This window comes from Coregonus clupeaformis, chromosome 27, assembly GCF_020615455.1.
Source record: "Coregonus clupeaformis isolate EN_2021a chromosome 27, ASM2061545v1, whole genome shotgun sequence".
In the NCBI taxonomy this organism is placed as follows: Eukaryota; Metazoa; Chordata; class Actinopteri; order Salmoniformes; family Salmonidae; genus Coregonus; species Coregonus clupeaformis.
Window position 1 is genome coordinate 22641622 of NC_059218.1, and position 12171 is coordinate 22653792.

The following is a 12171-nucleotide window of genomic DNA, read 5'->3' on the forward strand; positions in this document are numbered from 1 at the left end:
CAAAAAGCAAATGTTTGTTTTCATTTAAAAAATGTAATAGCCCATGTTGACTTTGTGGCTGTGATATCTAGTGGAACTCGATAAACTGGGAGCGCGCAGACCCGCCCTCTAGCCGCCATTTTCCGGTCTCGGACTCCATCAGGCTGGAGGAGTGGAGCCGAGTATAAACAAGGGAAACAAAAATTATAGAGAGACCTTATTATTCAATTTTCCAGAGGATACAAATATACGCATCAAACTCGATTTTTAAAAAACTATAAATGCATGAATTGGAGCAGAGTCACTCTTTTGTGAATTAATTTTGTGTGAAGACGTGTTGCAGGCAGCCATTTTTGTTACTGCCTCAAAAGTCTGTCGGGACTCCAGAAAAGGATTTTAAAAATATATTTCCCCGAATCGTGCCCAAGTTCGACCAAGAAGATACAAATTTACAATTTAGGCTCCAGCGCGCAGCTATTTGCAACATTGTTTCGAGATGGAGATTCGTTTAATCAATTAGTGAAGCGACCTTTTCCGTTGTCATTTAGACAGTGACTGGAGATTTATTGTTTCATGAGATAGATACGTTGTTACTTTTTTCGGAAGAGGGAACGAAAAGGGGAACCTTGATTGATCATTGTTGCAGCCAGACATTCTAAATGTGTGTAACTTCTCGTAGTTTGACATCGAGAACTGGCATTTGTCATTGGCAATAAACGAAGAAACATTATGCTTCAAAGTTGGCTCAAGCTAGTCGCAGCCTGTCTCTGAAACGTCAAGGTAACGTTTCTATTGGATGTAGCTAGCTGAAACTTGCAGCCTTCGGCTAGAAGTCGATTCAAGACGAGCATAGGACGACGGCTTCCCCTGCCCTGCCCTGGGTCTTAAAAATTATGTTTTAAAAATCGGTTTCGCGTCGTTATCTATCTAGCATATTCAGTTAACTAGTGTATTTGTATTTATTATTTAAACTAATATATTTGTTTTTTGAGTTGTTAATTTAATTTTGATCAAATATGTCATCTGCACGGTTCGATTCATCGGACCGGTCTAGTTGGTATTTCGGGCCGGTGTCGAGACAGGAGGCGCAGAATAGATTACAAGGACAGAGGCATGGCATGTTTTTGGTTCGGGATTCCTCGACCTGTCCTGGCGACTATGTGCTGTCAGTATCAGAAAACTCCAAAGTGTCTCACTATATCATCAACTCCTTGCCAAGCAAGAGGTTCAAGATCGGTGACCAAGAATTCGAGCACCTCCCAGCTCTTTTGGAGTTCTACAAAATCCACTACCTGGATACGACTACACTGATAGAACCTGCCCCCAGGTAAGGAACTGTCATAGGCTGCACCTGCGACCACATACCACTCAAAGCAATGCAGTTAAAAGCAATTAGGACTTAGGTTTGCAAGATATTTAGAATTCCAATTATTTGACACATTTCCTGATATGTGATTGACCTATTAGAAACCGATTCTGATGGTTGTACCCCATTTCAATCATAAACTATAGGCTACCAGGCTTATACTTAATGAGTAAGTGACCTGTTTGACCTCTCATGTAATGACAAGTGTAACAAGGAATTGCATAGTTCCTTTTTTTATTTTTTTTTATTTAACCTTTATTTAACCAGGTAAGCCTTCCAGTGCTTCAGACAGTTTTAGTAAATTGTTGCTGCATAACCATTTGAACTTTGTCTAGTGGTATGTTCACAAAGGGGGTGTGACACTTTAAAAACAGTAGTGACTGCTATTTTGGGAGAGGAATGTATATATTTCCATCTACTCAGCTGATGGTTTCAGTAGTTCAGCACTAAAACTTGTTCATATTGTCTTGAAATCAACATGTTAATCTGTGTTTTATGATCACCCTCCTCCTGCCCAGGTACCCTAACACAGCGATAGGCACTGGCCCCATTCAGACGATGGGGGGCCCAGAGGACAACCTGGAGTATGTGCGAACTCTGTACGACTTCACGGGCAGCGACACTGAGGACCTGCCCTTCAAGAAGGGGGAGATCCTGATCATCCTGGAGAAACCTGAGGAGCAGTGGTGGAGCGCCAAGAGCAAGGAGGGCCGTGTGGGCATGATCCCTGTGCCCTATGTGGAGAAGCTGATGCGACCCTCCCCTCACCCTGGCCAGCCCCCTCACAGCTCCCGCAACTCCAACAGCTATGGCATCCCCGAGCCGGCCCACGCTTACGCCCAGCCTCAGACCCCATCGCCCCTGCCTCCTGGCACCCCTGGAGCGGTCATCACCCCCCTACCCTCCATGCAAAATGGGCCAGTCATGGCTAAGGCCATCCAGAAACGAGTGCCCTGTGCATATGACAAGACTGCCCTGGCTCTAGAGGTAGGAGTACCTCACTTTCTGTTCCAGTATGGCTTGGTGAAGGGAGGCCTAAATGCTCCCTGTTGTCCTCTATTCTCATATTTGATAGTTGGTTCACTATGTTGTGTACATTTAATTCGATTTAATGAGCTGGTATTGTGGAAGCTGCGTTGTAGTTTGTCAGGAACTATAGCCTGCAGCCACAGTACACGTTGTGCCAAATATTATGGATCAAGTCATTTTAAAGACAGTTGAGGTGAAGACAGAATATGCTTGCTGCATCAGAACTGTTTTGCATCCCTCATTTTTAACTAATCTCTTCTCCTCTCCTCCCTTTTCTCCTCCTCTTCTCCGCTCTCCTCTCCTGACCAGTGGTATAGATTCCATCAATCAGTCTGTGTTGATTTTTCGAGAGGAAGTGCAAAGTAGTCAGCTTTTTGTGGAGTAGAAATGCTGAGTGGCGGTGGGTGTCTGAGCTCTCTGGACTCCTCTCTATTTGTTAAGCTCATCCTCCAGGGGCACCGCTAGGCTTGGGCGGTATACCGTATATACCATATACCAGGGTATTTGGATCTAGACACGGGATGGTTTTTCCAATACCGTTGAAACTATTTAAAAAAAAAACGTATTTCTATATTTATAGCTACTTTTTAAGTAAATACCTGCAATGAACTTGTGCAATACGTTAGGAGATGAAGCAGATCGCGTTCATTTCACCAGTCACATTATTTTACATTAGTGCAACACATTTGGAAAAAAGTAGCAAGATATGTATTTGTATTTTCTACATGAAAAATTACGAATTTTGCGTTAGGGGTGACCCCTAAGTTTAACTTGCTAGTTATCTAAGTAAGTGGCTGAATTAATAAGGTCACGAGGCATCATATTGTGTTAGCCTTCTGCCTTGTTTGAGAATTCAAAGCCCTTTGGATGAGTTATCTGTAAAGCTGCCACTGCAGCTTGATTTCCTTGCGTTTTTTCTCCTCTCCGTTCTGGGCCTCTGCTTCTCCCCTATCTTGTCCGAGCAGAGCAGGTAGGCCTATTGCCCTAGCGACTCACTTTATAAGCTGATTGCGTTTTTATAGTGCTCATTAGCATATTTAGCTAGCAACCTCCATGGGAATTCACTATTACTTGTGCTAATTTTGTTAGCATTCTGATAATAGACGCCCAATGGCCTTTTTTGTGCGTTTTTGGCGACCCCTTGTGTACTAAGCCGGTAATACCGTAAATCCCGGTGTGAGAGAAGGACCGTATGAGAATATGAAAATCTGGATAACGCCCAACCCTAGCTCCCGCTCTCCCAAAGATCACCCCTGAAGGACAGGTACCCCACAGGGGGAAGCTAGGGGCGATGACATGCCAAGTGGGTATCTAACACCACCCCTAAAACTTAATTTTTGGTCTGTTTAACCATTGAAGTCAACTCTCTGGTTATTCTCTGTAGACCTCTTGCTCTGAAATCCTGAGATTAGTGAGTCAGATCAGTTTGTTCTCATCATGTGTCCTCCAGAGCAGATGGAAGGTTAGCGGTTCAGATTCCCATCTGTCAGAAAGAGAGTCAGGGGTTGTGTGAATTGCACCACCACTTTCACAAATTAGAGCAAGGCTGACTGTAATGCCTTTGATTACCATCCTCCCCCAGAATACAGCCGAGTTTGAGTCAGTGGAGAAAAATAGGGTATTACGGTAGCCTCCACCACCTTTGATTAAGTCAAATCTGATTTAATCATGGAAACTGCTGTGGCTCCAGATCAGAATCTCTCAGCTTTTTCCTCTTGTCTCTCTGACTCTGAATATAGTTTCCATCACACCACCGGAGGCAATGGTCACTCCTCCTAACTCAGGTGACTTATTTAATGACTTTGAATGTATTGGTTTGGTATAAACCTCTTTAGGCAATGTCCAGTCTCCTTTCACCCACAGCCCTCGACTGTAGCAGTATTTTGATTGGAGATGAGCATATTGTAAAATGTGCTATTAGTCAAAATGCACATTTTCAGAGAGGGAGAGCGAGATCTGCAGCATTAGTCATCAGTAGCTAGTACTAGACCTCCACACTAAAGTAAACCATCTCTCATTTAGAGATTCTGGTCATGGTGCATCCGTGTTTCCACAGCAGGCCTCTGGTGGGTACAAGTCTGTCGGGTACTTCCCCCTGGTGTTGCTGCACATTCATCATACACCCACTCATCGTACATCCACTCTTCATACACCCACTTTAAGCATTGAGAAGAAGTAACCCACTAGATCTTCTGTAGTCACCATGGGCTCCGTCATGGTCATTCACCTACTCACTTAAAAGCTTCGTAGACATGGACATGTATGCCACCGATTTGTCTAGCAGAGGCCTGCCTTTATCCAAGGCTAATGGTACTGTTAACAATTTGCATAATATCTCAGACACTTTTTCATGGAGTTGCTAGTTGTTCTTAGAAGGTCTGATCTACATTAACTGTTTTAGTGTCCCAGAAGTAGTTTGACCTTTTGAACCACAGAGACTAAATGAGTTCAGCGGCTTAACCACTGCTTCAATTTGGGACATGTCCATATCAGTGGTGGTCCATGCTGTTTAAGATGAGGGAGGATGATATTTTTTTTTTTTATGAGCATGGCCTTATTTCTATTACAGCATATTGGATGACTGTCATTCATATTCCATTCACCCAAGTCTATGTAACATCGATAGGTTTAGGCTACTACATGATATTGTGTTAGCTTTGTGTTACCCATCATGAGGTTGCTACAACCTAGCTTATGATTGAAAGTTTACAATGTAGGTGCACAGATCAAGAGAATTTTGAATAATCAAGTTGACAGTGACACATTCAGTACCGCCTTGCACACTCTTGCCTGCATCTAGCTGATCTAGGGTGTAATCATTAGTCCAACAGTTGCAAATGTGAGTTTATATTATACAAATTCAGGTATTTCTATCCGCTTTCCGTTTGCTTCCGTTTTTTAATAAACTTTTTTCAACAGAATCGGCGGAATGAATACACCCCTGATCACACGCAAACACAGTTCACTTTTATAGCAGCCACATAAAAACTGCATGATCACTTTGCTCACTGTGTATATATAATTCCTTCTCCGCAACTACACTGAACAAAAATAAATGCAACATGCAAATATTACAAATATGTTACTAAGTTACAGTTCATAAGGAAATCAGTCAATTGAAGTAAATAAATTAGGCCCACCTCTATGGATTTCATATGACTGGGAATACAGATATGCACCTTTTTTAATAAAAAATAAAAAAACGTAGGGAAGTGGATCAGAAAAGCAGTCAGTATCTGGTGTGACCACCATTTGCCTCATGCGGCACGACACATCTCCTTCGCATAGAGTTCATCAGGCTGTTGATTGTGGCCTGTAGAAAGTTGTCCCACTCCTCTTCAATGTCTGTGCGAAGTTGCTGGATATTGGCGGGAACTGGAACACACTGTTGTACATGTTGATCCAGAGCATCCCAAACATGCTCAATGGGTGAGTATGCAAGCCATGGAAGAACTGGGACATTTACAGCATCCAGGAATTGTGTACAGATCCTTGCGACATGGGGCCGTGCATTATCATGCTGAAACATGAGGTGATGGTAGCGGATGAATGGCATGACAATGGGCCTCAGGATCTCGTCACAGTATCTCTGTGCATTCAATATGCCATCGATAAAATGCAATTGTGTTCATTGTCCGTAGCCTATGCCTGCCAATACCATAACCCCACTGTCACCATGGGGCACTCTGTTCACAACGTTGACATCAAGACTCTGGCGAAGACGACGAGTACGCAGATGAGCTTCCCTGAGATGGTTTCTGATAGTTTGTGCAGAAATTCTTCGGTTGCGCAAACCCACAGTTTCATCAGCTGTCCAGGTGGCTGGTCTAAGACTATCCCGCAGGTCAAGAATCGGATGTGGAGGTCCTCGGCTGGCGTGGTTACACGTGGTCTGCGGTTGTGAGGCCGATTGGATGCACTGCCAAATTCTCTAAAACAATGTTGGAGGTGCCTTATGGTAGAGAAATTAACATTATATTCTCTGGCAACAGCTCTGGTGGACATTCCTGCAGTCAGCATGCCAATTGTACGCTCCCTCAAAACTTGAGACATCTGTGGCATTGTGTTGTGTGACAAGACTGCACATTTTAGAGTGGCCTTTTATTGTCCCCAGCACAAGGTGCACCTGTGTAATGATCATGCTGTTTAGGCAGCTTCTGGATATGCCACACCTGTCAGGTGGATGGTATATCTTGGCAAAGGAGAAATGCTCACTAACATGGATGTAAACAAATTTGTGCACAAAACTTGAGAGAAATACGATTTTTATGAGTATGGAAAATGTATGAGATGTTTTATTTCAGCTCATGAAACATGGGACCAACACTTATATTTTTGTTCAGTATATCTCGCATCTATGCGCTCATCTCACCTTTTCCCTTCGCTTGTGGACTTCAGTGCACAACACATCAGCTGTCTGTGACCATGCGAAAAAAAACATTCCAAGCCAAACCTTCATATCATGACTGCTAACCGCTACACACAGCCTACATCGTTGTCACCTTAGTCAACACAGTCAGAAAGCAGTTTAGCAGTTACACCGGTGGGCCCTTGTGGCAACAAATTAATATAAACAAACCTTGACTTGGAAGAGTTCCGATGTTGCATAGCCAGCTAGCTAAGATAGCATACCTCTGAGTAGCTAGCTAAGTGAAAGTAAAACAAATTCTACCAAATATAGCTCTCTTGCTTCTTAATTTTGGAAGAAATTAATTAGTTCAAAACGGTTAAACTATTGTCATTCTTTTTGAGTCAACTACTCACCACATTTGATGCACTGCAGTGTTAGCTAGCTGTAGCTTATGCTTTCAGTACTAGATTCATTCTCTGTTCTTTTGATTGGGTGGACAACATGTCAGTTCATGCTGCAAGAGCTCTGATAGGTTGGAGGACGTTAATTGCATAATCACTGTGTAAGTATACCCAGAGGAGGACAGAAGCTAGCTGTCCTCTGGCTACACCATGGTGCTACCCTACAGAGTGCTGCTGAGGCTACTGTAGACCTTCATTGCAAAACAGTGTTTTACAAAACCAATTAGCCTAACTAGAAGAAAAAAACCTTTTCCCGAACCACCTTCTCCCGCTGGCTTTCGCAGATTCTGCCACTACGCTCCCGAAGTTGCCTGTAATCGGCTACACCAGTGGTCGATAACCTTTTCCATTTGAAGTCCTAATTTATCTTACAATTTCTACCGATCTGCGTGCCAGTTATGATTTTCATATGCACATTTTCGTGGAACAGTTTAATTTATTTTAGGATAAAAATCTTCGGATCTCAATCATTGTCATGTTATATGAAAATTATACAAATCTAAAAGTAACTTCCATTGCCAACTATGTAAAAATAGCCTACATAAAGCCTACAAATAAAAACATTGCTGCCTACAAATAAAAACATTGCTGCCTGAAGGTAGAAAATATCCTGATTTAAAAAGAAATCACGTTGGCTACTCATGGCCTGTCTGCAAGGAACTTTAAACATCGTATCAACTTGGTCCAGCCTGATGCTTGTGCTAACAAACTTGCAACATTGTATAAAATATTCTGGACCCTCAGTTTCCCATGCTGGTGAGCTCCGGAAAGATACAGCTGTAGGCTATTTGCACAAGGGATAAGAAGTAATCAGGTAGGCCTATTTTCTGACATTTCAACCCACTGGATCAGAGCATGACATTGTTCCCTTTCACACAGTGGTTATCGAAAGGCAGAGAGCTGGAAATATTTTTCAAATAGGCTACATTAAGGAACTATTGTCATTCTCAATGGATGTAAAAACATACTTTGTTTACTTGCTGTTTGAGGTGAATAAATGTTTTACTTTTGTGAGGCTCCACAGCTCATTAATACTGGTGAGTTAAGACAATCAGAAATACTATCAGATTCCCAATTGGGCACATTTTTAAAAGCCTACATTTGCACGCAGGCCAGGTAGCCTAGGCCTACTTCTATGCGTAGTCAGGTGCGCGTCCTTACTCAACATTGACAGGAGTGCTCCAAACAAAACACAATGAATAAATTGACAACTTGTAAAAGGAATGGAATGAACCAAATCTTTTTTCTCACAAGTGTAGCCTAGGTTGTGCGCTCTGTAAGCAACGTGTCAACTTCAACAATGAGAACTGTAAAAGACTGTTGTAATAATAATATATGAAATACAATAACAGAAATTACGGTAACCAAACAAACATTGTAGATTCGAAATTATGGGAATTAACCAACATTTTTGCCACTGCTTGACAAGAAAATTATCGGTCAACCAACAGCCTATCGACCAAACAATCGACCAGTCGACTAAATGGGGTCAGCCCTAGGCCTCCCCTTCCTCCTCTGAGGAGCTTCCACTGGTCCGTATGTGTAAGGTATTTTATTATTACAGTCTTTTACACTTCATCTCTGTCTCTTTTCTAGTCTCTCATTTCTCATCGCTCGCTCGCTTTCTTTTTCTCTTTTTTCTCTCCACCCTTTCACACACTCACTAATGCTATCTCTTTCGCTATCTCTGGATTGCTTTGAGTAGGTCATGGCCTACATCAGAAACCTACAATTTAGCAGCAGTCTATTTTGGGTCCTATCTGCTTCCGGAAACAGCACCTCAAAGTCATTATACTAAACTTCATCTGAAGGGAGGAATATACCTTGTGATCTACTGCACCACCCACCCACTCTCATTACAGAGAGGCTTACTGAAATCTGGTTATTACTAACGTTTGACTATTGAAAATATATTAAAGTTATTCTTAGCATAATTTGCATTGTAATAAGGACCATTCTTAAAATCAGTTTAAAATATAGTATCACCACACAACAGGATCATTTCTTATATGAAGAAAGTGCTAGTAGCCTATACATTGGGATTTTACACAGTGGTTATTCAGGACCCCATTCACCCATCACTTTAATCTTTGTAGTCAGATTAGTTCTATTAAAGCTTTTTGGTCGACCTGACCTAATTCACATATAAATGTGAGTTATAGATCTGTCATTCTCCATTGAAAGCAAGTCTGAAGAAGCGGTAGATCTGTTCTATGTACTCTTTAGTTTTTGCGTCTTACTTTCGTTTTTTGTACACTATATTTTACAGCAGTTTATATGGTACAATGATTCTCTACACATTGCTTGTTTTGTCACATAAACTGAAATTAGGCATATTATTAGAATTTTATCAACCAGGAAATGGGGGAGCGATTTCTGCATATTACACCTTTTAAATGTTGAGTACATCAACATGTTCTTTCACTATGTAAGAAGAGCATGCGTTGATTACAAATGGCAGTATTAAAGTTGAGAAATTGGCCTGAAGGATTATAATTATGGATAGCAGATAGGTCTAGATAACTTCAATGTCCTTGAAGCCTCATCTGATCCAATCTTTCTTCTACAACATCTAGAGCCTTCCCTCCACTTTCAGGTTTTAATCTTCCTCTTAACAATGCCAACTTTCCACATTTTAATCCTGAGTAAATGGCATATGGTCTGTGCAGTTTGGGGTCACGCACAGTGTCACAAAGCATCCGATTTATGGCTTTCTGCTCAGCCTGTCATAACCGTAGTACAGTGTCAAATACATGGAGGGTTGACCAAATCACTTTTTCAGTGAGTGTCAGTTAATGTGTGATGGCTGCTGTTGGCACTTGTCCTTTTTAATTTTCCACCCCATTTGTCTGTGGGATTAAGGAAAAGTCTAACTCCATCCTCCATTTCTCCTCAGGTGGGTGATATAGTCAAAGTGACGAGGATGAACATCAGCGGGCAGTGGGAGGGAGAGGTGAACGGCCGGAGGGGTCTCTTCCCCTTCACCCACGTCAAAATAATGGACCCCCAGAATCCAGACGAGTGTGAATGACCTGGACCCCAACCAACCAATCCTCCCCACAGTGACACCCAAACCTGCTGGCTGTCTCCACCCCGCCTGCCAGTGTCACCACGGTTATGCGCTTGCCTGCTTGAGGCTATGCCGCAGCACTCCCTGTTATTGTCACGCCAACCATCGTGCAGCTTTTTGACTGTTTACAGACTCAACTAAACTCCCACATCCCCAACTTGGTTACAGTTTGGTCAGTGATTTTTGCCTTTATGTCCTTTAATTTCCATACCACTGGCCGTTGCCACGGTTACGTGTGTGTTGCCATGGGTCCCACGATGCCATGTCTTACCTGGTCATTTTTTAAATTTGATCTTTTGTTACATTTTAATACTTTGGGATTTGTTGAGAGCTTTCTTGTGTGTTTCGTGTTGTGGATGGGAGGAGGTTAATGTAGAGTGAAAGGTGACTGAACATCACATGGACTGACTGAGGTCAGGAGAGCAAAGGCATAGAGGGCTCTAGGTGGGGCCTGAGGATAAAACCAGCCAGTTAGCTGTCTCTCCAAACAATCATTCACTGTTTTACCTTAACCACAGCCACACATACACAACGGTTGGCCATTACTTGTTTAGGGCAACTGCTGTGTGTGTGTGTGAGGATCAGCGTCTCTTGTCTGACACAAGCTGAGCTGACAGGGACAGGAGGACAAGGCAGATGATGACAGAGGAGGACAAGCCCACATGGATCTTGCCTTGTGGAAAAGCCCACAGCCTCAGTGAAATGAACCTAGTCGACAGAGTTCCCTTATTTATGTTTTCCCAAGACAACATGTGAAATGGCCATATGTGATGACATCTTTTTGTTTTAATTGTGCCATAAATTCAGGAGTGCTGAGCAAGGTGTTTGTCATAGTGTATGTGCATGGCTGTGACCATGCTATAGCCAATGATATAAGAGGACTTATAAATACTGTTGAGGGGTAAGGGCTTTTCTATGAAACGGATGCCTCCTGCATCCAATGATATTGGTCACGGGAGGTGGGAAAAGGTTTCATCCACCCAATGACACCCCATCAATGCCTTTCACTGAAAATGCAACTTTCGTACAAGCAATCCTTCCCTGCTCTCTCTCCAGGTTCCGTAAGGTGGTGATTGGTTACACTCCTGTCTTGTTTCTAGACAGTGTTGACTGTCGAGCACAGGACCTGAGGAGAAAACATGGTTGTCTTGGGTATGTCTGATGCCAGAGCTGTCCTGCTCTCAGGCCTTTGTGTGTGTGTGTGTGTGTGTGTGCGTGCTGATAAAGTGCTCTATTAGATCTCTGCTGTAAAGAAGAAAACAGACTTACCCTTGCTGTTGTCTCTCCCCGAGTGCTTTCCCTCAATCCCCCTGAGCTTTTTCATTGGGTAGAGTAATACCATTGTACAGCTATCAATCGTGTGCCAACTGTACTGTTTTTGTTTATTTTGTTAGCCAGCTGGTAGACTGAAAAAATTTGACAGGTCACTTTTTAAAAGGGAAAAAAACATGCCTCTTGGTGTGCATGACCTCTTGGCCTTGAGGTTTCTCTTCCAGGTCAAATGCTGCTTTGTCAGTTCTGATTTCCGCATTAAAATATGAATTAGAGTTTTGTTTTTTGAAAGCATCTGTGGAATCAATCCATTCAAATGTAGTTTGGTTTTCCTTGTCCAACCTCCATATAAACCCATCTGATTAAGCAATACATCAATCCTAATTCTCGTTTTTTTGTTAGGTAAAGATGTTTTCAACCTGCTTCAGATTTGTTTTGTAAAGGCATTAAAAGTATTGCTGTGCTTTTCCCCTCATGTTTTAAGAGAGCCTCCACGTATTCTTAATTCAAAATGAAAAATTGTGCCTTTTTATTTTCTTATACCATTTACATGTGTTAATATTTCCCATGGTTAACACCCGTGCTGATATATGACCCTTTTATGTACAGAACAAGTAAATAAAATGTACATCTACTTCTTTAA

The 12171-nt window shown here is 42.2% G+C and overlaps 1 protein-coding gene across 1 annotated transcript; it reads left to right on the top strand.

Moving 5' to 3' along the window:
* The first annotated feature begins 108 nt into the window (after nt 1-108).
* LOC121541627 (crk-like protein) lies at nt 109-12171 on the top strand. Its single transcript, XM_041850787.1, has 3 exons — nt 109-1306; nt 1864-2332; nt 10083-12171. Exons 1-3 carry the CDS (start codon nt 996-998, stop codon nt 10215-10217), a joined length of 915 nt encoding a protein of 304 aa, XP_041706721.1. The 5' UTR covers nt 109-995; the 3' UTR covers nt 10218-12171.